This window comes from Eptesicus fuscus, chromosome 6, assembly GCF_027574615.1.
Source record: "Eptesicus fuscus isolate TK198812 chromosome 6, DD_ASM_mEF_20220401, whole genome shotgun sequence".
In the NCBI taxonomy this organism is placed as follows: domain Eukaryota; kingdom Metazoa; phylum Chordata; class Mammalia; order Chiroptera; family Vespertilionidae; genus Eptesicus; species Eptesicus fuscus.
Window position 1 is genome coordinate 43,502,796 of NC_072478.1, and position 26,951 is coordinate 43,529,746.

The 26,951-nt window shown below is 37.8% G+C and overlaps 1 protein-coding gene and 1 long non-coding RNA gene across 2 annotated transcripts in view; both read left to right on the forward strand.

The window, feature by feature from the left end:
* The first annotated feature begins 1,595 nt into the window (after nt 1-1,595).
* On the forward strand, nt 1,596-15,791 carry LOC129149451 (uncharacterized). The gene is made up of 3 exons (XR_008556346.1): nt 1,596-1,675; nt 14,304-14,473; nt 15,678-15,791. It is a non-coding gene; the product is annotated as an uncharacterized LOC129149451 (long non-coding RNA).
* A 4,987-nt stretch (nt 15,792-20,778) lies between these two features.
* Nucleotides 20,779-26,951, forward strand: part of TMEM144 (transmembrane protein 144) — a 65,177-nt gene continuing 59,004 nt past the window's right edge. The window contains 4 exon segments of the mRNA XM_054717660.1: nt 20,779-20,887; nt 22,953-23,015; nt 23,018-23,057; nt 25,132-25,248. Coding sequence (XP_054573635.1) covers nt 20,779-20,887; nt 22,953-23,015; nt 23,018-23,057; nt 25,132-25,248 — 329 coding nt within the window.

Sequence of the window (26,951 nt, forward strand, 5' to 3'; positions counted from 1 at the left end):
TGACTATTTATTGACAAATCTTCTCTGAAATTATAGACTACCAGAGTATCATTAAAATTATTTCAGTAAGAATAAAACATCCCACTCCTATCTGAAGAAGTTAAGTTGTATGACACAGAAAAGCAGCCTTGATTTATATTCCATGAGCAGAGTTTCACGTAGCAGGTTTCTGGACATAACATTTGACATCTTTTTTTTTTTAATTGATTTTTATCCATTTTGAGTTTATGTTGTTGTATGATAATGGCATATGGATCCAATATTTTTTCAATTTGACCCAACCACCATCTATTGCAATATTCTTTTTTTTAAAAAAAATAATTTTATTGATTTCAGAGAGGAAGGAAAGGGAGAGAGATAGAAACATCAGTGATGAGAGAGACACATTGATTGGTTGCTTCCTGCATGCACCCTGACCAGGACCTGGGATTGAACCTGCAACCTAGGTGCATGCCCTTGACCCGAATCAAACCTGGGACCCTTCAGTCCGCAGTGCAACACTCTATCCGCTGAGGAAAATGGCTAGGACATCTTAATTTTGTTTCCAAGAAAACAGAATAACGGGTCCATCTCACAGTCTAGAACCATTGTAGACCCCTTTATATACAACTCTATTTTGCTTTCAGCCCATCAAAACACCACTTCATTTACATTGCACCTAAACTCCACCTTTTTGCAAAGTCCTACAACAACTATCTTCCTTTCTTTGGTGAAACACCCCACAGTGAGTCAGTAAACCTGACTTAGTTGTCCTATAGGTTTGTCTCTCATAGTCTTAGGCTGATTGGGCTAGGAAAAGATCATGTCTTATGTTTTAAATGTCCCTTTAAGCACACTTAATTATGTGTATTATATTCTATTCCATAAGCAGAAGTAACAGACTAATCTAGTTACAGACCAAAGGATGTTTATAGCATAAAAGTTTCCATGCTACAAATTTAGAAAGTTCTTGAGACCAAAGAGGAAAAAAAAAACACTCTTTAAATTAAAAAAAAATCACACACAGATGGCTTTCTTCCACTTTACTAAGACTCAGGCTATACCTCTTATAATAAATACAACAGTGATCAAAAAGAGGACTTTTTTTTCTCCTTGGTAATATAACCAAGCAAGCGACATGACAATGACCACTGCATCACTTGAGAAATCCCGAAAAACTTGAAATATTTATGAAGCTCCAAAACCTCCTTCCAGGTCCTCATTCTTGACCTATGACCTTGTTTTCTGTTTCACAGAGAAGCTGCTACTGCACCAATATACTGTTACTATTGATGACCGCTGCATCTAACAAGGGCTATTCTCTCTCCTATTGCCCTAGATCCTATCTGTTTGCACCCACATGAGGACATCACTCTAGTAATTCTCTTTTTTCTTCCTGCTAGACAGCATCCAAGACAGCTCACCATGATCCTCAGCTCCCGGTAGCCACGCCATTACATAATCTCTTCTCACACTAAATCAGGGGTTAACTGGGTGACCAATAGAATATGGCAGGAGTGATGGCGTGTGACTTCAGATGCTAGGTCTTAAAAGATAATGACACTTCCACCTTCTTGGGTTTCTCACTCTGGGGAAATCCACACCATGCCGTAACACTCAAGCAGTCCCCTGGTAAGGACCTCATGAAGAGGAACTGAGGTCTCCCGCCAGCAGCTACAGCCAACTTGCCAGCCATGTGAGTAAGCCACCTAGGCCCAGCCACATCCTTCCTTCAGATGACTAGAACTTCAGCCAGCTTTCTGAGAGACTCTGGGAACCCCTACCCCAATTGCTCTCAAATTCTTGACTCACAGGAACTGTGTGAGAGAGTAATTTTTAAGCCACTGCATTTTGGGATCATCTTCTTCCGTATTGTGTTGGTTATTTTGGGTCTTTTGCCTTTCCATATAAACTTTAGAATCAGGTTGTGAATATTCACAAAGTAACCTGTTAGGATATTTATTGAGATTGCATTGAATCTACAGATCAAGTTGGAAAGAAGTGACATCTTAATACTGCCTTTTATCCATGAACATAGAATATCTATTTATTTAATTTTGTTTATCACGATTTCATAGTTTTCCTCATATACATCTTGTACATAGGTTTCCCCGTTTAAAGGTAGAGCATTCCTATGAAAACTTCCATAAGCCTAAATGGCATAAAGTGAAGAGTACCCCTCACTTTTTGAAAGTTTGCTTTACACCACTTTGTTTTTCAAAAGGCCTATAATAGTATCTGTTTCACCAACCAAAAGAAATTCAAAGAGGATTTTTACTATTACAAGAAAAGCCATTACCATACTAATGTAGGACTTTTGTAAAAGCCATGTGAGTAAGTGTATAGGGTGACTAAACATTACACAAGTGCCATAATGTGTATTTTGTTAGATTTATACCTGAATATTTCATTGTTTAATGCTAATGTAAATGTTAGTGTGTTTTGAATTACGAACTTCATTGTTTCTTATTGGTATATAGGAAAACAACAGTCTGTTATGTACTAACCTTGTATCCTGCAGCCTTGCTATAATTGCTTATGAGTTCCAGGAGTTATTTTTGGCAATTGTTTGGGATTTACTATATGGACAATCATATCACTTGTTAAGTAAGACATTTTTATTACTTTCTTGCCAATTTGTATTCCTTTTATTACTTTTTCTTGTCTTACTATATGAGTTAGTACTTCTAATATGTTGTTGAAAAGCAGTGGTGAGAGGGGCCATCTTTGTCATGCTCCTGATCTTAGTTGCTTACCATTAAATGGGAGGTTAGGTGTAGATTTTTGGGTAGATATTCTTTATCAAGTTGAGGAAGTTCCCCTGTATTCTAGTTTGCTGAGCATTTTTTAACATTATGAGTGGTTGTTGGATTTTGTCAAATGCTTTCTCTGCATCTATTGATATAATTGTGTGATATTTCTTTAATATATTTTTATTGATTTCAGAAAGGAAGGGAGAGGGAGAGAGAGATAGAAGCATCAATGATGAGAGAGAATCATTGATTGGCTGCCTCCTGCATGCCTCCCACTAGGGATCGAGCCCACAACCTGGACATGTATCCTGACCGGGAATTGAAAAATGACCTCCTAGTTCATAGATTGATGCTCAACCTCTAAGCCACGCCAGCGGGGCAGATTGTATGATTTTTCTGTTTTAACCTGTTGATGTGATGGATTGCATTAATTGATTTTTCAGTGTTGAACCAGCCTTCCATCTCAGGGATAAATCTCACTTGGTCATTGTGTACAATTCTTTATTTTTTTAATTTATCTTTATTGTTGAAAGTATAACAGATGAACCCTTTTTTCCCCCATTGACCCCTTCCTCCCATTCCTGTCCCCTCCCCAGGCCTTCACCACACTATTGTCTGTGTCCATGGGTTATGCATATATGCATATAAATTCTTTGTTTAATCTCTTCCCACCCCAACCCCTCTTACCTCTGAGCTTCCTCAGTCTGTTGTTGCATGCTTCCATGTCTCTGGATCTATTTTGTTCATCGGTTTATTTTGTTCATTAGATTGCACATATATGTGAAATCATGTGATATTTGTCTCTCACTGACTGGTTTATTTAGCTTATCATAATAATCTCCAGGTCCCTTCATGTTGTTTCAAAGGGTAATAGATCTTTCTTTCTTTTTTACAGCTGTGTAAATTACCCGCTCATTTACTGATGGGTACTTGGGCTGTTTCCAGATCTTAGCTATGTATAATTCTTTTTATACATAGTTGGCTTCTTTTTGCTAATATTTTGTTGAGGATTTCAGCATCAATGTTCATGAGAGGATATTGGTCTGCATTTTTTTCCTGTAATATCTTTATCTAGTTTTAATGTTAGGCTACTGCTGACCTCATAGAATGAGTTAGGAAGTGTTTCTGTTTTTTGGGAGAGATTACAGATAATTGGTTTAACTTCTTCCTTAAATATTTGGTAGAATTCACCAGCAAATTTACCTAGGCCTGTTACTTTCTGTTTCTGAAGGCTATTAATTATGGATTCAATTTTTAAAATATAGGTCTTTTCAGATTGTCTATTTTTCATTGGGTGAGTTTTGGCTTACTATTTTTTTCAAAGGATTGGTCCATTTTATTTAGGTTATCATGTTTGGGCATAGCTTTGTTTGTAACATGCCTTTATTATTCTTTTCATATCCATAGTGTCAGTAGCTCTTTGATTTCTAATATTTGTGTTATCTTTTTTTTTTTTTTACTTATCCTGGCTAGAAGTTTATCAACTTTATTGAACTTTTCTGATAAGCAGCTTTTTTGTTTATTAATTTTCTCTATTGAGTTTCTGTTTTTAATTTTCTTGATTTCTACCTTAACTTTTGTTATTTTGTTCTGCTTATTTTGGATTTAATTTGTTTTTTGTTTCTAGTTTCTTATATGGAAACTTCTATTACTGATTTTAGAGCTTTATTTTCTAATATGTGCATCCTATGCTATAAATTTTCTGTAAGCACTGATTTCACTGTATCTCATAAATATAATTAAATAGTATTTTCATTTTCATTTACTTTGAAATATATTTTGTTTTAAGAACTCTTCTTTAATCCATGATTTATTTAGTGGTGTGTTTTTAAAATTTCCAATAGTTTGGGATTTTTCAGATGTCTTTCTGTTATTTCTAGTTTAATTTCATTGTGGTCTAAGAGCATACTTTGTATGATATCTATTTTTTTTTTAAAGATGTGTTTTATAGCCAGAATGTAGTCTATCTTGGCTAATGTTCTATGTGAGTTGGGAAGAATGTTTAGTCACCTGTGGTTGGATGAAATATTATATAACTGCCAATTAGATCCAGATGATGATGGTGCTAGTCAGTTTAGCTAGATCCCTACTGATTTTCTGCCTGCTGGATCTGTCAATTACTAACAGAAGGGGACTGAAGTCTCCAACTATGGTCGTGGATTTGTGTCTCTTTCTCCTTACAGTTTTATCTGTTTTTGTCTCATGTATTTTGATACTCTGTGTGAGGTACATACACAGGATTGTAATGTCTTCTTGGAGAGTTGACAGCTTTATCATTATGTAATGCCCTTCTTTATCCCTGATGATTTCCTGTTCTGAGTCTGAGAAAAAAGTCAGCTTTGCCTAAAATTAAAATAGCTATTCCAGCTTTCTTTTGATTAATAGTAGCATGCTATATCTTTCTCCATCCCTTTTAAACTGTCTTTAAAGTTAAAGTGATTTTTTTTTAGACAACATGTCTTTGGGTTCTATATTTTATTAACCCTGTCAGTCTTTATTTTTTAATTGGTATATTTAGACCATTCACATTTAAAGTGATTCTTGATAGAACTGGATTAATATCTACTACCTACTGATTTATCTTCATTACCTTTATTCTTTGTTTCCTTTTTTGCCTTCTATTTTTCTGCTTTCTCTTGTTTTGATATTTTATATCATTCTATTTTCTCTTTTCTCTTAGCATATCACTTATAATTCTCTTAAATTATTTTTATTTTTTATTTTTAGAAATTACCCTAGAGTTTGCAGTATATATTTAAATCCACTTTCAATAACATGATACCTTTCATAGGTAGTTCAGGTAATTTATAATAGGCTATTCCCAATTATTCTTCCTCCTGTCCCTTATAACATTGCTGTTACTCATTTCACTATCCATAAGCTATAATCACCTAATACACTACTGCTAATTACTTATAGCTATCCCATAGATCAATTAAGAATAAAAAAGTTGTTTACTTTCATTTATTATTTTCTAGTGTTCTTTTTTTTTTTTTTTTAAATATTTTTATTGAGGTATTATATGTGTACATATCTTACTATTACCCCCCCACCCCACACCCACACATGCCCTCCCCCCCAGAGTTTTGCGTCCATTGTTTATGCTTATATGCATGCATACAAGTCCTTCGTTTGATTTCAAAACTCCCCAACCTTTCCCAAACTTTCCCCCTGTAATTTGAAAGTCTGTTTGATGCTTTACTGTCTCTGTATCTATCTTTTTGTTCACCACTTTATAATGTTCTTTACTATCCCTAAATGAGTGAGATCATGTGGTATTGTTCTTTCATTGACTGGCTTATTTCACTTAGCATAATGTTCTCCAATTCCATCCAGGTTGCTGCAAATGATGAGAATTCCTTCTTTTTTATGGCAGCATAGTATTCCATTGTGTAGATGTACCACAGTTTTCCGATCCAGTCATCTGCTGATGGGCACCTAGGCTGTTTCCAAATCTTAGCTATTGTAAATTGTGCTGCTATGAACATAGTGGTGCATATATCCTTTCTGATTGGTGTTTCTAGTTTCTTCGGATATATTCCCAGGAGTGGGATTACTGGGTCAAATGGGAGTTCCATTTTCAGTTTTTTGAGGAAACTCCATACTGTTCTCCACAGTGGCTGCACCAGTCTGCATTCCCACCAGCAGTGCACGAGGGTTCCTTTTTCTCCGCATCCTCGCCAACACTTGTTGTTTGTTGATTTGTTGATGATAGCCATTCTGACAGGTGTGAGATGGTACCTCATTGTTGTTTTGATTTGCATCTCTCGGATAATAAGTGACTTTGAACATGTTTTCATGTGTCTCTTGGCCTTTCTTCTGTCTTCTTTTGAAAATATTCTGTTTAGGTCTGTTGCCCATTTTTTTATTGGATCATTTATCTTCCTCTTATTAAGTTGCATAAGCTGCCTGTAGATGTTGGAGATTAAACCTTTATCAGTGATAGCATTTGCAAATATGTTTTCCCATGCAGTGGGCTTTCTTGTTGTTTTGTTGATGGTTTCTTTTGCTGTAAAAAAGCTTTTTATTTTGATGTAGTCCCATTTGTTAATTTTCTCTTTAGCTTCCATTGCCCTAGGGGCAGTGTCAGTGAAGAAGTTCTTGTGGCATATGTCTGATATTTTGTTGCCTGTGGATTCCTCTAGTATTTTTATGGTTTCCCGTCTTATGTTTAAGTCCTGTATCCATTTTGAGTTTATTTTTGTGTATGGTGTAAGTTGGTGATCTAGTTTCATTTTTTTGCATGTATCTGTCCAGTTTTCCCAACACCATTTATTGAAGAGACTGTCTTGACTCCATTGTATGTTCTTGCCTCCTTTGTCAAATATTAATTGAGCATAGTGGTTTGGGTCGATATCTGGGTTCTCTATTCTGTTCCATTGATCAATATGTCTGTTCTTGTGCCAGTACCAGGCTGTTTTGAGAACAGTGGCTTTGTAATACAGCTTGAAATCTGGTATTGAGATCCCACCTACTTTATTCTTCTTTCTGAGGATTGCTGAGGCTAGTCGGGGTCTTTTTTTATTCCAGATGAATTTTTGGAGAGTTCTTTCTAGGTCTGTGAAATATGCTGTTGGTATTTTGATGGGGAGTGCATTGAATCTGTAGATTGCTTTGGGTAGTATGGACATTTTAATGATGTTGATTCTACCAATCCAGGAACATGGTATGTTCTTCCATCTGTTTACGTCTTCCTCTATCTCTTTTTTCAGTGTCCTGAAGTTTTCTGCGTATAGGTCTTTTACCTCCTTAGTTAAGTTTATTCCTAGGTATCTTAATTTTTTTGGTGCGATGGTAAATGGGATTGCTTTTTTAGTCTCTCTTTCTGTAAGTTCATTATTGGTGTATAGAAAAGCCATAGATTTCTTGGCGTTAATTTTGTATCCCGCTACATTGCCGAATTCATTTATTAAGTCTATTAGTTTTTTGATGGAATCTTTTGGGTTTTTTATGTACAATATCATGTCATCTGCAAATAAGGACAGCTTCACTTCTTCTTTTCCAATTTGGATGCCTCTTATTTCTTCTTCTTGCCTAATTGTGATAGCTAATACTTCCAGTACTATGTCAAACAGGAGTGGTGAGAGTGGGCATCCCTGTCTTGTTCCTGTTCTTAGGGGAAATGGTTTTAGTTTTTGCCCATTGAGTATGATGTTTGCTGTGGGTTTATCATATATAGCTTTTATTATGTTGAGGTATGAGCCTTCTATTCCCACCTTGTTGAGAGTTTTTATTAAGAAAGGGTGTTGGATTTTGTCAAATGCTTTTTCTGCATCTATTGATATGACTATGTGATTTTTATCTCTCAATTTGTTTATGTGATGTATCACGTTTATTGATTTGCGGATATTGTACCATCCTTGCATTCCTGGGATAAATCCTACTTGGTCATGGTGTATGATCTTTCTGATGTACTGCTGGAGCCGATTTGCTAGAATTTTGTTGAGGATTTTGGCATCAATGTTCATGAGGGATATTGGCCTGTAATTCTCTTTCATTGAGTTGTCTTTATCTGGTTTTGGTATTAGGGTGATGCTGGCTTCATAGAAGGAGCCTGGAAGTGTTCCTTCCTCTTGAATTTTTTGGAATAGTCTGAGGAGGATAGGTTTTAGTTCTTCCTTGAAAGTTTGATAAAACTCTCCTGTGAAGCCATCTGGCCCCGGGCTTTTGTTTGCCGGAAGCTTTTTGATGACTGCTTCAATTTCTTCCATAGTTACTGGCATGTTGAGCTGTTTAGAATCTTCCTGATTGAGTTTTGGAAGGTTGTATTTTTCTAGGAATATGTCGATTTCCTCTAGGTTGTCCAGTTTGTTGGAGTAGAGTTGTTCGTAGTATTTTGTAACAATCCTTTGTATTTCGTCGGGATCTGTTGTTATTTCACCTCTTTCATTTCTGATTTTGTTTATTTGGGTCCTCTCTCTTTGCTTCTTGGTGAGCCTGGCTAGAGGTCCATCAATCTTGTTTATCCTTTCAAAGAACCAGCTCTTGGTTTTGTTGATCTTTTGTATTGTTTCTTTGGTCTCTATGTCGTTTATCTCTGCTCTGATCTTTATTATTTCTTTCCTTCTGCTTACACTGGGCTTATCTTGTTGCTCTCTCTCTAACTCTTTGAGTGTTGGGTTAGGTAATTTATTACCATTGTTTCTTGTTTTTTGCAGTAGGCTTGTAGAGCTATGAACTTCCCTCTCAGGACTGCTTTCGCTGTGTCCCATAGATTTTGGATTGTTGTGTTTTCATTGTCGTTTGTTGCCATGATGTTTTTTATTTCTTCCTTGATGTCTTTGGTAACCCAGTCATGGTTTAATAGCATGCTGTTTAGTCTCCAAGTGTTTGATTTCTTTGGGTTGTTTTTATTGTAGTTGATTTCCAGTTTTATGCCACTGTGATCTGAGAAGATACTTGATATGATTTCTATCTTCTTGAATTTGGAGAGACTTTGCCTATGTCCTAACATATGGTCTATCTTTGAAAATGACCCATGTGCACTTGAGAAGAATGTATATTCTGTGGCTTTGGGGTGAAATGTTCTGAAGATGTCGATTAATTCCATCTGTTCTAGTGAGTCATTTAGGTTTGATGTTTCTTTGCTGATTTTTTGTTTAGAGGATTTGTCCAATGGTGATAGTGGGGTATTGAAGTCTACTACTATGATTGTATTACTGTCAATCTCTCCTTTGATATCTTCCAGGAGTTTTTTAATGTATCTTGGTGCTCCTGTATTGGGTGCATATATGTTTACCAGAGTTATTTCTTCTTGTTGGATTTCTCCCTTTAGTATTATGAAGTGGCCTTCATTATCTCTTGTTATGTCCTTCACTTTGAGATCTAATTTGTCAGATATAAGTATTGCAACCCCCGCTTTTTTTTCATTTCCATTTGCCTGGAAAACCTTTTTCCATCCCTTTACTCTCAGTCTGTATGCATCCTTTTTTTTGAGATGGGTTTCCTGTAGACAGCAGATATCTGGGTTTTGTTTTCTTATCCAGTCTGTTACCCTGTGTCTTTTGATTGGGGCATTCAATCCATTTACATTTAAAGTTATTATTGATAGGTACTTATTTGACGCCATTTTTATTCTATACCCCTGTGTACCTTCTTTGCTTCCTATTTCTTTCTTTTTTTTTTTTTTTTTTTTTTACAGCAGACCCTTTAGCATTTCTTTCATTGCTGGTTTGGTGGTGATAAACTCCCTTAGTCCTTTTTTGTCTGTGAAGCTCCTGATTTCACCTTCAATTTTGATTGATAGCCTTGCTGGGTACAGTATTCTTGGATTTAGACCCTTCCTTTGCATGACTTGGTATATTTCATTCCATTCCCTTCTGGCCTGATGAGTTTCTGTTGAGAAATCAGTTGCTAGTCTGATGGGGGTTCCTTTGTATGTAACTGTCTGTCTCTCTCTGGCTGCTTGTAAGATTCTTACTTTGTCGTTGGTGTTTGCCAACTTAACTATAATGTGCCTTGGCGTCGGTCTTTTGGTGTTCATTTTGCTTGGAACTCTGTGAGCTTCTTGGATTTGTGTGGGTTTTTTCTTCCCTATATCAGGGAAGTTTTCTGTTATTATTTCTTCAAACAGGTTTTCTATTCCTTGCTCAGTTTCCTTTCCTTCTGGCACCCCTATTATCCTGATGTTGTTTTGTTTTGTATTGTCCCGAAGTTCTCTTACGCTCTCCTCAATCTTTCTAATTTTTGTTTCTAGAAGCTGTTGTAATTGGGTATTTTTTTCCATCTTGTCTTCTAGCTCACTTATGCGGTCCTCTGCTTCATCTAGTCTACTCTTGATGCTTTCTATTGAGTTCTTTACAGCAGCGATGTCATTTTTCATTTCTTCTTGGTTCTTCTTCATTTCTTCTTGGTTCTTACTCATATTGTCGAATTTGTCTTCCATCCTTTTCAGCCACTTTATGACCATTTCTCTGAATTCTTTCTCTGATAGGTTGTTTGCCTCTAAATCGTTTACTTCCTTTTCTGGTGATGCCTGCTTCTCTTTCCTGTGGGGGCTGTTTCTTTGTCTCCTCATGGTCTCTCTTCTCCGGATGTCTGGTTATATAGATTTCTCTCTCTGGCGTTGATTTAAAGGTATAAAATACAACACAACCAGGCACAACAGACAAGGCACTGAACAGAATTGTATTCACGATATTAATAACCTCCAATAAAGGTAACCACCAGAGAAAGACAAATTAGGGAATAGGAGTGGAAGAGGGAGAGTAAAAAGAAAGAACAACAACGAAAAAAAAAAACAAAAAACAAAGAGTGTGAATCTGAACTTGGGAAAAGAGCAGAAAGAAAGAAAAGAAAAAGAAATAACAGAAAAGAAAAAGAAAAGAAAAAAAAAGTAAGAGAGACAAGAATGATACCAAGAGAGAAAAGGGGAACAAACTATATATATGGGGAGTAAACTCCACTAGAACAACCACTATTCCCAGCAAATTCCAGCAACACGAGCCTGGAGATTAATACAAACTGCAACAGCAGCTAATATCAAGTGAGGCAAGGGAAAGCAAAAGTAAAAAACAAACAAAAACAAAGCAAACAAAAGAACCAACCAAACCAACAAAAAGAATAATCAAAACAATCTCATAAAAAAGCATAAAAATTCAATCTAATCAACATTCAAGCAAACAACAACAAAAGGCCAGAGAGAAAAATAATTTTTTTAAGGTAGCGTAGAGAGAGGTTTGTATGGATTTGGAGCAGGGGGTTGGGAATTAGATATATAAGTAGGGTGAAGTTTTAGCAGGGAGTAAACTGAAAAAGTAGGGAAAATCTAAAGCCAGAAAGGGTTAAGATAAACTGGGGACCAAAAGGGGAAAGGTTAGGAGGAGAGTGATGGCATAATGTTAGCTTTGAGATAGGGTAAAGCGATTGTAAGGGAAAGATGCAAATCGAATGTAGGACACTAATCCAAAAATAAAAGAAAGAGAAAATCAAATGACATTAAAAAAAAAAAAGTAAAATAATAGTAATAATAGTGCTGATTGAAAATAAAAATGTAATAATTAAAAAGGTGAAAATCGAGTGAGGAAAAAGAAAAAAAATTAGTTTCTTAAGTAAAAGATGCAAAAAATGAAAATAAAAAATATGAGAATAAAAAATTTAAAAAATTGAAAAAAGAATTGAAACTTAAAAAATAGGAAGACTAAAATGTGCAGTAGCGGCTGTCATTCACTTCCTCTATTATTCTGTTTGGTACGCCTTTTTCCCAGTCTGGGCGGTATTTCAGTTCAGCTTCATTCCAGGGCTCCTCAGTGTTGGAAGCCAGTCCTGCTTTTTAAGCCAGCCGTGTCTTAATTTCTCGTATTTATTTTTTATTACACCAGAGACAATTAGCGTTTCAGCCCCTGGGTGGCAGTGTTTCTGAATTGACTTCCGGGCCTCTCTAGCTCTTTTTTTTTCTTTTTTTTTTCCCTCTATGGCCCTCACTACCGGTTTGTGGAGGTGTGCGCCTCAGAGCTGCCTCTCTGATGGTCACACGCAGCTCTGGTCCCCAGGTTCTGAAAAAACACCTTCCCCCTGCAGGCTTTCAGGGTTTCCACCCGGGTTTACCTCTGTATTGGGCTTAGCAATCAGAGTCGGAAAGAGCCCAAGTGTGCGGACCGTGGGTCTGTGCACCAGGCTAAGGAGCCTGCACTCCTTTGAAAATTCTTAGTCTGACCCTCCTCGTCAGATTAAAATGAGTTGCTTTCAAGAGGTCACTTCTGTTAGCAGCTCAGAAGACCCCCCTCCTCATTCACGGATCACGGCAGTTCCAACTGCCGCCGATTTTTCTAGGCACAGACCTCCCGGCTCCTGCCGGTCCTGTGGCTGCCGCGCTTCCCTCACCCAGCGCCTCCCTCACCCACCTCGGGGATTAGAAACCGCCCCTCATTTCAGGCGAAATCTGACCTTTCCGTGGTGCAGTGAAGAGTTTCTTTGAATCCGAATGTTTGCGCTGATAGGGGACCGGTGGTCTGGTGCTCCCAGCAGTTCAGTGTTTGCAGTTGTCGCGGAAAGTCAGGTTTCCACTAAAATCCTCCTTTCCTTGCAAGATGGCGAGGCGCCCGGCGAGCCCGCAGCTCCGGGAGGGGGCCCAGCCCCTGTGGGTGCTGCGCGGTCAGAGGAACACTGCCCAGCACTCCCCCGCCTTCTCCTGGAGTTTAGCTGTCCCTTGGCTTGCCCACATACACTCCCTCTGCGAGCCTCTGCTGCTCCGACTCTCCGCCCCAGGAACAGACTCCAAACCCGACTCTATTCCGTCGCCATTTTTTCCTCTCCCCTCTAGTGTTCTTTTCTTCATGTAGATCCAAGTTTCTGACCTGCACCATTTTTCTTTCTCTGTTAAGAACTTCTTTTAACATTTCTTCCAACACACGTCTACTGGTGAATAATTTCCTCAGTTTTGTTTGCCTGAGAAGTCTTTATTTCCCATTCACTTTAAAATAATAATTACACTGGATGCAGAATTCTAACAGTGGATTTTCCTTCAACACTCTAAATATTTCTCTTCAGTCTCTCTTGCTTGCATGGTTCCCAAAGAAAAGTCTGATGTAATTCTTCTCTCTGCTACTCTATAGGATATCTTTTCCCCTCTGTCTTATTTCAGTATTTTTCTTTGTTTGATTTTCTGAAATTTGAATATGATGGGCCTTCATGTAGATTTTTTTTTAATCCTCTTTGGTGTTCTAAGAGCTTCCTGGAACTGTGGTTTGGTATGCCATTAATTTTCTAAAGTTGCCAGCCATTATTACTTCAAATATTTCTTCTCCTGTCTCTTTTTTCCCCTGGCATTCCCATTACCTGTGTGTTACACTTTTTTAATTTTTTCATAATTCTTGAATATTTCATTTACTTTAAATTCTATTTTCTCTTTACATTTAAATTTAGAAAGTTTTTACAGACATATATTCAAGCTCACTGATTATGTTTCAGTTGTGAAAGGCATTCTTCATTTCTGGTGCAGTGTTTTATGTGTGCTAACATTTTCTTTTGATTCTTAGAGTTTTCAACTCTCTGTTAATATTATACATCTGTTCTTAAATGTTGTCCATTTTTTCCCAATAGAGCTCTTAGCATGTTAATTGTAGGTATTTTTAAATTCCCAGTTTAATAATTCCAAAGTCTCTACCATATCTGAGCCTGGTTCTGATGTTTGCTTTATCTCATCAGACTGCATTTTTTTCTTGCCTTTTATTACACCTTGTAATTTTTTTGTTGAAAGCCAGACGTGATATATTGGATAATAGGAGCTAAGATAAATAGGCCTCTCCTGTGAGGTTTTATGTTAATCTGGCAAGGAGCTTGACAGTGTGTAATGTTTGCTCTAGCTGCAGGCGTCACAGGCTTCAGTTTCCTTTCATGTCCTTTTCTTAGAAACTCCTTAAACAGTGTGTCTTGCAGATCTCTCCGTTGTAATCCACTGTTATTATCCCGGAGCCCCTTCACTATGGTCATAAAGTATTGGGGAACTTTATGATTAAATCTCCATTTTCAGTGAGCTAGAATTAGTGGGCTGTAACCTTCAGAAGAGTTTCTTAACCATGCCAGGGAGAAAGGCAAACAGGGGCTGAAGTTGTCTAATTGCTCTTCCTCTAGGTCAGATGACACTTTCACAAAGAAGTTTCCCTGAGGGCTCGCCTTTGTTTCAGAAAACTGAAAGCACTGGATGTATTTCAAAATGATTGCCCTTTCCCTCCCCTTGCCAGAAGCAAGAGGGCGTTTTTTTCTCTGATCTTCACTGTGAGAACCTCAAGTGGCTTCTGAAGGTAAGACCCATGGAAGTGTGGATGCTCCCCTAAGACCGGGTCCTGCTTCCCCAGCTTTTCAATGCTTGATTTAGTCCACATTCAGTCTCCAGCAATTCACCAGTTACTGCAAGTGCCCTCTACCCATTACTGGCTCCTAGTAAGCTGTGATTCTTTGCCTTCACCTACGTCTTCAGTGTTCAGGACAGTGATCTGTCCCATGACCCTAATTCTCTGATGGATGTAATAAAATTGTTGATTTTCAGTTTGTTTAGCTTTTTTCTTACTGTGATGACAGAAGTGACAACTTTCGAGATCTTCAAATGTTAGAACAGAAACCAGAAGTCTTCATAATATTTTTATATATGTTATATCTTTTTAATTACATAAAAGGGAGAGGTACACAGATCTTAATGATTGACATTTTACATATAAGAAAACTGAGGTGAAACAAACCTTCTAGTACCTGCTAAGAGTCTTCCAATAAAGATCATTATGTTTAGGCATTAATGCATATGAAGCAACTTGAAAGAAAATTTTCAGTTTAAGTGGCATGATACGAAAAGTACTGAACTGGAATATTGTATTATAAATATCCTCAAGCCTGACGTAGCCCCCAGTTCACTTTTAGGTTTTAAGAAATTCACAACAATGGGAGCCTCCATTTCTCAATGTGAATCCGAAGCAAGAACAAACCACATGATCATTGAGGTCTCTTATAATCACAAAGTGAAACCATTGTATTTAGGCCCTATCTTTTTTGGAAGAGAGTTTGGACATGTGCGTATCTGGAGTACGCATGTGTGGAAAGGGAAACTTCAGATACTTTTCTGAACTGCTTAATTAATCCCTTCCCTTAAATGAAAAGCCTTCGCGTCTTTAATTCGTTCAAGGACGTGGCACTGTAGCTTTTCATCTTCGTATCATACACTGTCGTTTATAAATGTGAATCACCTTTAAAGCAGGACTTCCTTCCAGGACACCTTATCTTTGGACAGTCCTTACGTTTTCTCCTTCTTGCAACTCTACAACCATTACTAACCACTGGATTGTCTCAGTTAAATGTCACTTCCTCAGAGAGACTTTCTTTGAACCTCTAGACTCTCGATTCCAATAATTACAGGCGGTTGCTGTTCCTTGTGATTAAGCCCCTATCTTAGACTAAGGCAGGATGCAGCACTTCCCCTTTCTGAACTTCTTTGCTCATATCCGCGTCCCTTGTTAGTCTGGAACCTACATGAAAGGTGGGGACCTGTGGACATCGCTGCTGCACTCAGAGCTAACAATCTACAACAGTGCTGTTCGACGGAACTCTGCAATGGTAGGAATCTGTAATCTGCACAGGTGGGTTGTGTCCAGGACAAGTGTCTAGGACAAGAGAACAACTGTATTTTTTTTTAAATTTTGTCTTTATTGATTTGAGAGAGAGAGAGAGAGAGAGAGATTGATTGGCTGCCTCCTGCATGCCCCCATTGGAGATAGACCCTGCAAGCCTGGCATGTGCTCTGACCTCTCTGTCTGTGCATGGGATGACGTTCCACCACCTGAGCCACACCGGCTAGGGTGAACTACTGAGTTTTTCATTCTAATATAAATTTAAATAGTCATATGTAGTCTGTGGCTACATATCAGAAAATGAGAAACTAGAGCAATATTTCTTAAAGTCTAAACCAAGATGTCAGGAATCTGCATTTCAACCCATTCCCCCTCGATATATTGATTCTTACTATCAATATCATCTGACAACTACTAATTTAGAATGTGATTCTCACAGAGGAGGTTTGAAAAGAAAATGATTCTTGAGCCACACCCCTAGAGATTCTATTCCCGTTGGTCTGGTGTGGGGTCCAGGTATCAATATTAAAAACAAACAAACAAATAAATAAATAAAACAAAAAACCTCCCCAGCGATTGTAATGTGCAGTCAAGTTTGAGAAGCCTGGAATATATGTTCTCCTGTGACGCTCAGCACTTAGTAGATAAATACATGGGTAAACGGCCTGGTGCGCTGACCAAGGATTAGCGATTACCAGGGAAATCTTACAAGAGAGGTCAGTGACATTAGTGGTTCAGATGAGTTTCTTGATATTCAATGAAAAAAAAAAAATCAGTTTCAGATAATCTTGCACAACTGTGTGAAATTCCTTGGTCTTTGGTTTTATCCATAAATAGTACAAATAATACCTAATTCTGTGATGTTTAGAGAGAATGGCACTCTCAGAGTTCCCTGAAAAATCACCTCTTCAAATACACAAAAGCCTTTCTAATTTGCTGGTGGATTGGCTAAGGGCTTGAGGACTCACCTGAGTCACATGAGCACGCACTCTGGCACAGACACTGAAGGAGGGTGCTCCCTACCCTGCTGCTCTCAGGCAAGGCCTCTGGATCTCCTCTGATAGAGCCTCCCTCCCCCTCCAGCCAGGCGTTTAGGTCATTGTCCCCGCAGGAAGTAAAGGCTGGCCAGGCCACCAGGAGAGCCTAAGGAACAGGGTCTCCAGTGCAAGAGCCCTCCCCTCCCCTCCCCACCCCTCCCCACCCCTCTCCTCTACCCCTGCCCTGTGCTTACTAGTAGGTAACTGTCCCAGAAGGAAGTAGAGGCTGGTGAGGTGCCTGGAGGGCAGAAGGAATGAGGTTGGTGCAGGCTCCGCACCAGCAGCCAGCAGCGCTGTGGAGGCGGATCACCGGGTTGCTGAGCAGGTGGGAGTTTTAGCCGCTAGCCCTGAGCGCAGTGAGTACAGCAACTCAAAGGAAATCCAAGTAACTTTGCAAGGGAGTTGTCTCATGATGTTTCAAAATATGCTCATGAGCAAAAAGAAAAATCAAAGCTCAGAATACGTACGTTGAAGCACTGCTAATTTTAGCCAAGACACTGGCAGAGGCTAGCAGATTAGAGGAAATTAACATTGAAACTAAAACTGAAATGTTAGTTGAAGTGGAACAAACAGTATGGATCAGACCATAGCAAATACCAACAACAAAAGGTCTGCACAGAAGTTTAAATTGCTAGGAGAAATTTAGAGGAAAAGTATTTACCAATAAATGAAACAAAAGTACTAGAACAAAAATGAATGAATGTAGTTTAATAGAATATCAATGGACAATTAAAATTAAAAAACTACTTTAATCTAAAGTATATTAATTTAACTGAAAGTTTATTTAAAAGTAATTTGAGATTTGTTGACTCAACAGGTTTGCACTAAAAAAGAATTGAGTGATGTTGCTAGAATATTGCTATTCTTTTCCACAAAAAATTTCATAGATTTAGAAAGAGGTAGACTCTTCCTTAAAGAGAGTATTGCCAACCCACACTGAAATCATACCACATGCTTTTTAAAAAGTACCAGAGCTGTGTGCAATAAACTTCACTTATCTGCAGGAAACAACTTTAGGTGAAGTAACATTGATTAATGTTCATTCAACAGTCCAAATACAGTTCTTGTACTCTGATTAGCATTTCAAACTATTCCTTCAATGGAGTGAGATCTGGGAGGTTTAGGTCTGTCAATAGTCTTTAATAGAGCCATCTTTTCACTAAAATAATTTGCCACTTTTGAAGGTTTGACATTCTCTTATCAATGAATGTGCTTATAAAGGTTTTGTTTCACTTTGCTTATTTTAATTAAAATAAAAAAGTGGCTTCTTAGCCAACACCTAATCTTGTATCTTTTCAGTCCCATGGCATTCTTCCCAGGCACCTCCTACACCTGTGACCTCTTATAACTGTTTGATCTGAGCCAAAGTTCACCTCTGCTTGAACCTTGAGCAGTAGCCCATAGAAGCCATCGCAGGGGTGAAACTTTATTTTTGCCTAACATTAAAACTATTTTTTATTGGAATAGTGTTATTCTGTCAGAATTTAAATCTTCCTCAACTTCATCCCCATGGAGGATGCTGTCTTACCAGCAGTGTTTGTTCTTGTTGTTGTTTTAAGAAAGCACACACAATTTCAAATGGCTAATTTTCTTACTAAAATTCATTCAGAAATTTAGAAGTTATCCTTGTTTTCAGTTAAATTATCCATAGTAATGCCAAAGAACATGTATTATAGGTAGCTGTGTATTTGTCTCTGTGCGAACATGTAAGAAGCAATACCTGGACAAATGCAACACCTTTCATGTAAATGTTCATCATCTATATATATAAAAGAGTAATATGAAAATCGACCGAACGGCGGAACAGGCAGAACGACTGCTCGACCAGTTGCTATGAGGAACACGGACCACCTCTCAGTCCCTCCCCCACAGCCGGCAGGCATTGATCGCCCAATGGTGAATGGGGAGCTGGAGGTGAGTGGTGGGGGGGCAGGGCCGGCTGCCAGCAGCCCAGGAAGATGGCCCTGATCACAGGCCAGGCCTAGGGACCGTAGCCGTGCACGAATTTCGTGTGCCGGGCCTCTAGTTGTAAAATAACAAGGAAGGTAGTTTCAGGTGTACTTTATTCAATACATATCCACAAGAAGTTATTGCTATAACATTACATTTGGAGGGGGGAAAAGGACTGGATTATCCTCAATTCCATTTCAGACAGCTTACATGGTGAAGTGAACCAAAAATTCAATGTACTGATGGGGAAAATGAGACATTTTGGGGGGGGCTAGCAATCTGAATCTGTGCCAGTAACCTAATGCACATTCTTGTTAGCCTATAGTCTAGTCACTGCCCCTTCTTTAATTATCTGGTCCTGCAAGACCTGTTTACCTAAGTACTACTCCCATTTTAGAGAGGCCACAAACCATGAACAATACACAACCCCCAGACGGAGTTATCAGCACTGGTGCCAGGCCAGGCCTTTAGATGTGGTCTCACAGCCCCCACCCAACACACGGGGCTTTTGCAAAGCCCGCAAAAGGTCCAGAAGTCCCATCCCGTATTTGGGGGACAGAGAAACCAAAGGGTATGAAGGGAAAGCTTCCTCCATATTGGCTTGGTCAGGATTTGGAGAGAAACAGTCTCCCCTGAGTCCTGTACTAGCACATGAGAAACATCTGAAAACAAATGGGTTTTTCCTGTGCCTCCGGTACTCCCACGTATTTTTTGGTCGCCTGGTAAATTCTGTAACAGTGCCACATATAAACTCAAGATGGCACTGGGGGAAGACTCTGGTTTCCTCCTGTGATAAAATGACTCTTTTGTGTTATTCTTTTCCCCTCATGTAGCTTGTACAACTAAAAAGATGAATTATGTTTATTAGCCTTTTCCAAATGTACCGTATGAAAAATGCCTGATTCTTGGCTCTTTATGGTTTGGGGTCTTTTCTTCATGTGAGGACCAGAACTTTTTTAGTAAGCTTAGCAATGTTATCCAATAGAACTTTCTGCAATGAGGGAATGTTTCATATCTACACTGTCCTATGTAGTAGCTACTGGCTATATGTGGCTACTGAGAATGTGGTTAACATGACTGAGGAACTGAAATTTTGTAAACTTAATTTTAATTCCTTTAATGAAATTTAGTTATTCATATGTGGCTAGTGGCTACCACATTACACAGAGAGCTGCCTAGCTGCCTCACATTGTCCTGGACCGACTGATAATATTGTACAACACACCACTGCTGAACATATACGTGCGGATATTCCTGAGGAGTGATTCTTCAAGGACATAAATCTTGAGATTTAGGAAATTCTTAAAGAGAGCTTTAGAAGATTATTCTATCTGTTCAGTTTTATTTTAAGTCATAAAGATATAAGGATTTATGAACTATTTAAGTTACTAGACACTGTGGGGGTACTACTGATGAAGAAAAGTGCATTTACCTGTAGCGGATCCTGAGTATGTAATAGTGATTCAACCTATGCATGCCTAGAAGCTCATGTCGGGAATATAACAGGCTTTTGCTTGTTAAGGCACTAGTAGTTCTGAAAGTCTTCACACTTCTCTCTCATTTGATTATCACAACCAGTTGAAGTAAATAGAGTCCTGGTCTACAATTTGTTTATTATACCCATCTACCTACACAGAAGAATTTTTTATAATGTAATAAAACTGTATCTAAATCTTAGAAGTGAAGCTTTCAAGCTCTGAAGACAGGTTTTTTTTAATTGTAGATTAGAGATCAAAAGTTATTTTTATTTCAAAAAATGAATAAATGACCATGGAGTATGAACATATTATAATATCTAATTTCATAATGTCCTAACTCTATATCTGGAAGAAGGAATCCGTGCATACTTTTTAAAAATTCAATAAATATCATCTATTGCTCAAAATTTGTTCACAGATCCACAACTCCTTCATTGTTTAATTTTTATATCTTTTATTTCAGAAGCTCTTGAAAATTGCAACAAGTCTAAAGTGAATCAGTTCACTCTCAGGCAGAACTATAACTATGAGCAACAATGGAACAGAACTAACCCTTGGTTTCATCTCCTCTTCTGTAGCCATCCTTTTGTTTGGCTCAAACTATGTACCACTTAAAAAATATTATACTGGTGATGGTAACCATTTTTCCTTCGTTGTTAACCTTAAATTCTTTTTAAATACAAAGTTCTCTATTTGGGTCTTTTAAAAAATGATGACTACAAAAATAAATTTTGTTTATCCTGGCACCAAATGAATAAAGCTTAAACTAATTCACTTAATAATGCCAAGCCAGTTTATCTGAGAGTTAGTTAGTATAAGACAACCTTAAGATTGTGTTTCATGGTAAAGCTGTCAGGAAAGCTTTTTAGCCATATCTGTTATGTTTACAAAAGAAGAAAGTCCATTCTACGAATAACACGGGTTTTGAAAACACAAATTTCCAAAGGAATTGAGAGAATAGAGAACAATTTGAGCATAACATGAATTTTGTGTTTGCTTATGTGCAATTTTCATTCTGACAAAAAACGGCGAACACAGAACACTGCATCTAGATGGGTAAAGATGCATAATAATGCGCTCACACACACACCCCTTAAACATCCCCCAGCTCCCCCAGCACCACAACCATCCTCATCTAATGTTAGAACACTCCATCCACCCACTTCACACTAACTTACAAGCTGTAACACTTCCGATGTCCACTTCCATAAGCAAACTTCAGGTCTTAAGTTAAAGAGCCACATTGATGGTAGCATTTATGAATTTCTTAACCACGTACCCAGTGTAAAACTGTACTATCATTTTTATCAGGTTCCTATCTTTTTTTGTCTACTCTGTTGTTGATGATGTTTTTGTGTTATACCCTAACCCCAATTTCCCCATTAGCTCTCTGGTTTCTATTGCATGATTTTGCACAGTGCAGTGATTTTTAGGAATGTAATGTCACATTATAGTAGACCTGGCTATAATGTGAATTTTAGGGAAGAAGTAACAGTTGCTTTTATCTACCTGCCTTTTATATTAAAGCCAGGAGAAGGAATTGGAGAAGTTATGGTGAACACCTGTTAGAAAGCAGATGCGTTATCTCCCAGTTTCTTTATGTCTTGTCACAACTCAGACCATAAAATTACAAATCTTTCCCCTCCGCAGCCTTTCTTTTCCTTTGGAGTTAGGATAGGAATGGGAACTACTAAAAGAGGAACAAAAAGCATACTGAGGGATAGAGGACCTAGGTTTTAGGTATTTCACAACTGCGTGATCCTGGGCAAGTTTCATCAGCTCTTCTGTTCTCCGTTTCTCACTTATAAAATGAAGAACTTGTAAAATGATGTTCCCTTTCATCTTTACGATCCTACATTTTTTTGGCCTGAGAGGTTAACAGCCATTTTTTTTCTTTCCTCCACAGGCAAAATCTTCCAAAGTTTAGAGTCAGAAGTGATACATTGTGTTATCACTGGCTTAGTATTTCTTCCAAGGTTGACTTTTTCTTTATCCTTTTAATCTCTAAACCTTGATGCAGAAACCTCAGAAAGCTACAGATTTACCTACATCACCATGCACTCTTCCGATAACTGGCAAATGGCAACCCAGAGTGTAGAAAGGAGAGTAGCCCTCACCTACAAGGCTAATTCTCAGGTTTATGATGTGTGACTCATCATAGGCATTCAACTCTAAATGTACAAGGTCTACATGTGACCATAAATGACTTTATTTTAATCCCAACGGTGACATAAATGATCCTCAAAGGTTTAAATCACTGCTGTACTAAAGTTCATAATGCCATGTTTTTGGTGATGGACAGCACTAGGTGTGGCCTCTGATAAAAATATAGAGACTCAGTCTTGCCAATACTCTGGTAGAAAAGATTTGATTTGTCTAATAGGTGGGAAGGGGTGTTAAGCAGAAATGCACTGCTTAGTAAGCTTTAGAGTCAAACAACCTAGGTTTAAATTCTAGTTCTACAAACTTCTAGCTGTTTGTACAAGTTGCTTCATTTCATATTCATTTTCTCTGTCTTTGAACTAGGGTTAATTATGATGGACAATAATTGTAAGAATTATATTAAATGTGCAAAGTTCCTGGCATATAGGCATTCAGTAAATTGTGGCCATTCCTATAATAATATCTCATTGGTATCCCTAAGCCTTAATTTACTCAAATCAGTTTGAACCACTGACACCAATTTCTTTTTATTTCCAGGAATGTTTCTCCAGTGGGTACTCTGTGCTGCTATATGGTTGGTTGCCTTGGTGGCCAATCTGATATACATTGCCCTAAGTTTTGGCCTTTTGCAATGGTGGGGGGGCTGCATTTGGGCAACTGTTAAAGTAAGATATAATTTATCATGTAATACTTTAATCAATTTACACTATGCTCATAATAACTCTGGTTCATAGAAGAGAACAGCACAAATAGTAATTCTGAGTAATTCTTAGTCATAGATACTAGAAATTGACAATTTAATTTCTTTCATTCAGATGCTCCATAAATAGTTTTGGTGCATTTCCTAACTCCTCTTTTTCTAGTATGTTTATCAGAAAATATTTATTAAATAGTAGTCTCTATTAATATTTTTAGGACTTATCTTTTTAAAAAACATATTTTTATTGATTTCAGAGAAGCAGGGAGAGGGAGAAAGAGATAGAAATATTAGTGATGAGAGAGAATCATTGATGGCCTGCCTCCTGCATGCCCCCTACTGGGGATCCAGCCCGCAAGGGCAACTGGGGCCATATGCCCTTAACTGGAATCGAACCCAGAACCCTTCAGTCCACAGGCAGACACTTTATCCACTGAGCCAAGCTGGTGAGGGCAGGACTTGTCTTTTAAAGTAGCCAAGCACAGATACATTATAATTTCAAAAGCACTGGCAGGAAAAAAAACAAAAGCTTTGCTCTATTGCCTTATCAATGCCTGAAATTATATAACTAGAATTTATGCCTTTGCTTGGCCAATCAAGAATGTATAAGTACACCTCTGGAGAGCTTTATAATTTTCTAGCTAAGAGAATTTCAAGTATCAAGGATTTTTAGAGGTAATTTTATTAAAAGCAAATAAATTTTAAAATGTTAAAAATGTATCGGGTTCTCACTTAATTTGAATATCTGCAGAATAAATGATTTAATGAAGTTTATGAGTTGGAGGACAAAAACATTAACTTTTAAATTTCTACTAGAATTTAAATTATTATCTCTCACTTATACCTTAATGTGATTCTGTTTAGTATATCTAATTGGGATAGGAGAACACAGAATGCATCCATTTATCCTGCAGAACTTGATAACCACCCCATAGTATTTGTACTCACCCAGTAGGTTCCACTGGGAGTCAATAGGAGAATGGTCTAATTTTAGATATTTGCAGATGTGGATGCTATAGGACCTAGTAACTGATTTGATATGGGTAGTAGACAAAACGAAAGAGCCTGTGGTGATGTCGGGATTTTATCACAGCTGATTAGGAAGGTGGTGGTATCAATGACAAGGATGAGGATAATAGGGGGGGAGACATGTTTGAAAGGGGAAATTATGAGTTCAGCGTGGGACCGTCTGAGTTTGAAGTCCCTGATGTTTCCACAGTGGGGAACATCTGGTTGGAGATCTCTTATTGACAGTTTGAAGCATTAAACTGTAGTCCAGGCTATACCTATCTAGCTGGGAGTATGTCTCTCTAGTTGCTAGCTGACATCATGAAATTAGCCAACTACCCAAAGTAGAATATAGCAAGAGGTGGAAATGTATTTTAGGGGAAATATTTAGCAGGAACCTAAATATTGAGAGAATGTACTAAAGAGAAGAACAGGAGGGAATCAGGAAATGAGAGCAACTTAGAAGTCAAGAGAGGAAAGCTTTTAAGAAAATATTGCTAGAGTGAAGCCAGACTGCTGAGGGGCTAAGAACTACTTAAAATGATCATGGATTTGGCCCTAAGTGATCTTCAAGAGGACAAAGCAATGAATGAAGCAAGATAGTGAGGATGACAGAGCAAGGTCTAGGATCATAGAGGGCCAAGGACTTCTATGAGTGGTTGGCTCTGGTTCAAGTCTAAGAGGATGGTCACCACTGGTTTAATTGTTGATTGTTGTTGCAAAAAGTCAGAACAGAGACCTAAGTTAAGGTTGAGGAGTATTAGTGCAGTTAGACAAGGAGCTATTCAATATTTTTTTGTTTGATTTTGCTCTAAGCCTCATTCTTTTAGCAATCATAATCATGGGTTTAAATGCAAAAAAAAAAAAAATGTGGTTATTTTATTTTTAAAAATGAGGAATTGTGCTTTACTAAATGTGTCCAAATCCCATAAGTTTCCATTGAAGTTAAAATAAAAATTAATTCAATTTATAAATGTATTTTCTGAATTGAAAAAATAATACCTTTCTTCTGTGTGTTATATCTGCAGGGAACATTGCTGTTGTCCCAGGGATGAAAACCATTGGTTTAGGTCTTGGACTCTTAATCTGGGGATCATTTAATGCCTTAACTGGTTGGACAAGCTCAAGGTAACACAAAGCTAACTATTTCAACTAAGATTCTCTGAGCTCATACACTCTATGCAAGGCTAGTGTTAGTGATTGGTCTAGCCTAAAGGAATAACATGATTCTTACTATTTTAAAGATTATAGGCAAGATATATGCATAAATTATGCTGCCTTTAATTATTATTTACCCAAAGTTCTAAAGAAGTGATCTAAATATTTGATCAATATATAGTAAAAAAAATTATCTCTCAGGGGGGAAAAACACTAGGGAGAGAGAAAGGGAACTGATATTTATGTTCCCTTTCTATTGTGTGACAATTTGTTATATGACATGTTGTATGTATGCATCATTCATGGCTCATTGTCACAAATATATGAGTTAAACACTATCTTATAAGAGAGCTGATACACAAAGAAGTTGAGTAACTTGCTGAAGGTCACAGAGCTAATAAGCCAGATTCAGCGCAGGTCTTCTAGTTCTGAAGCATATATTCTTCCCTCTAGAGTCTGGGCCAGGGACAACAGACTAGGGCCCAGCTTCCCAGACATTTTTGTAAAGAAAGTGTTATTGGAACACAGCCAAACCGATCCATTTAAGTGTTGTCTGTGGCTGCTTTAGACTACACTGACAGAGTTGAGTAGTTGCAAGGTACCATCTGGCCCGCAAAGCCTAACATATTAACTCTCTGCTTCTTTAACGAAGAGTTTGCCAAGCCCAGTTCTAAAGCTAGGCTGTTCAATATAGTTGCCACAGGTCACATGTGGCCATTTATATTTAAAGTTACAACAGTATGGTGCTTACCAATGGGAAGGGGTTGGGAAGTAGTCAAGGGTACAGAGGGTCAAATATACGGTGATGGAAGAAGATTTGACTTTGGGTGGTAAACACAGTGTAATACACATAGATGGTGTATCTTAGAACTGCACATAATTCAATTAAAAAAATAAATAATAAAAAGCTAAAACTCTAAATTTAATTTAATTAAAATTGGAAGAAATTAAGCATTCAGTTCCTCAGTTGTACTAGCCACATTGCAGATGCTCAATAGCCCTATCTGCCTAGAAGCTCCCCACTTGTACAGTACAGCTATAGAACAGGCCGCTGATCACAGAAAGTTCTCGTGGGCTGCACTGCACTGCTCTTGGTCAGCATTGAGATTAACATTCAGGTAGAGTTTGGTAAAATGAATAAAATGGAGGCTATTACTCTGACCTTACTTTTTTATCTGGTTTTCCCACTTAAGCACTACAACAACTTCAACAATAACAAAACACACTAGCCTCCAATCCATTCTTTTCTGTCCTCTCCCCATTTCCTACCCTGCTTTTTACATGTACTGTTTTCTCTTTTCTTCTTGCCTCCTTTTCTCTCTCCCCTAGATGTTTCACAGTGATTGTTGGTAATGACCACTACAATGTCAAGGCATGAAAATAAAAAGAACTTGCAGTTATTTACAAGTCTGTTTCAAAGGTTATGCATAATTGCCACCAGCCAATTAGCATTCAGTTACCCACTCAACTCATTTTTTGTCTTTCTTCTTCCTTAGTCTTAGTAAGAAAGGGACATTCACAGATACTTTTACATATATTAACTCATTTAATTTTCATAAGAAACCTATAAGGTTGGTATAATTGCCCTCATTTAAAGATGGGAAATTGAGGCACAGTGAAGATACGTTATTCAAGTCCCATTAAGCGAGGAACCTATGATTTGAATCCAGGAA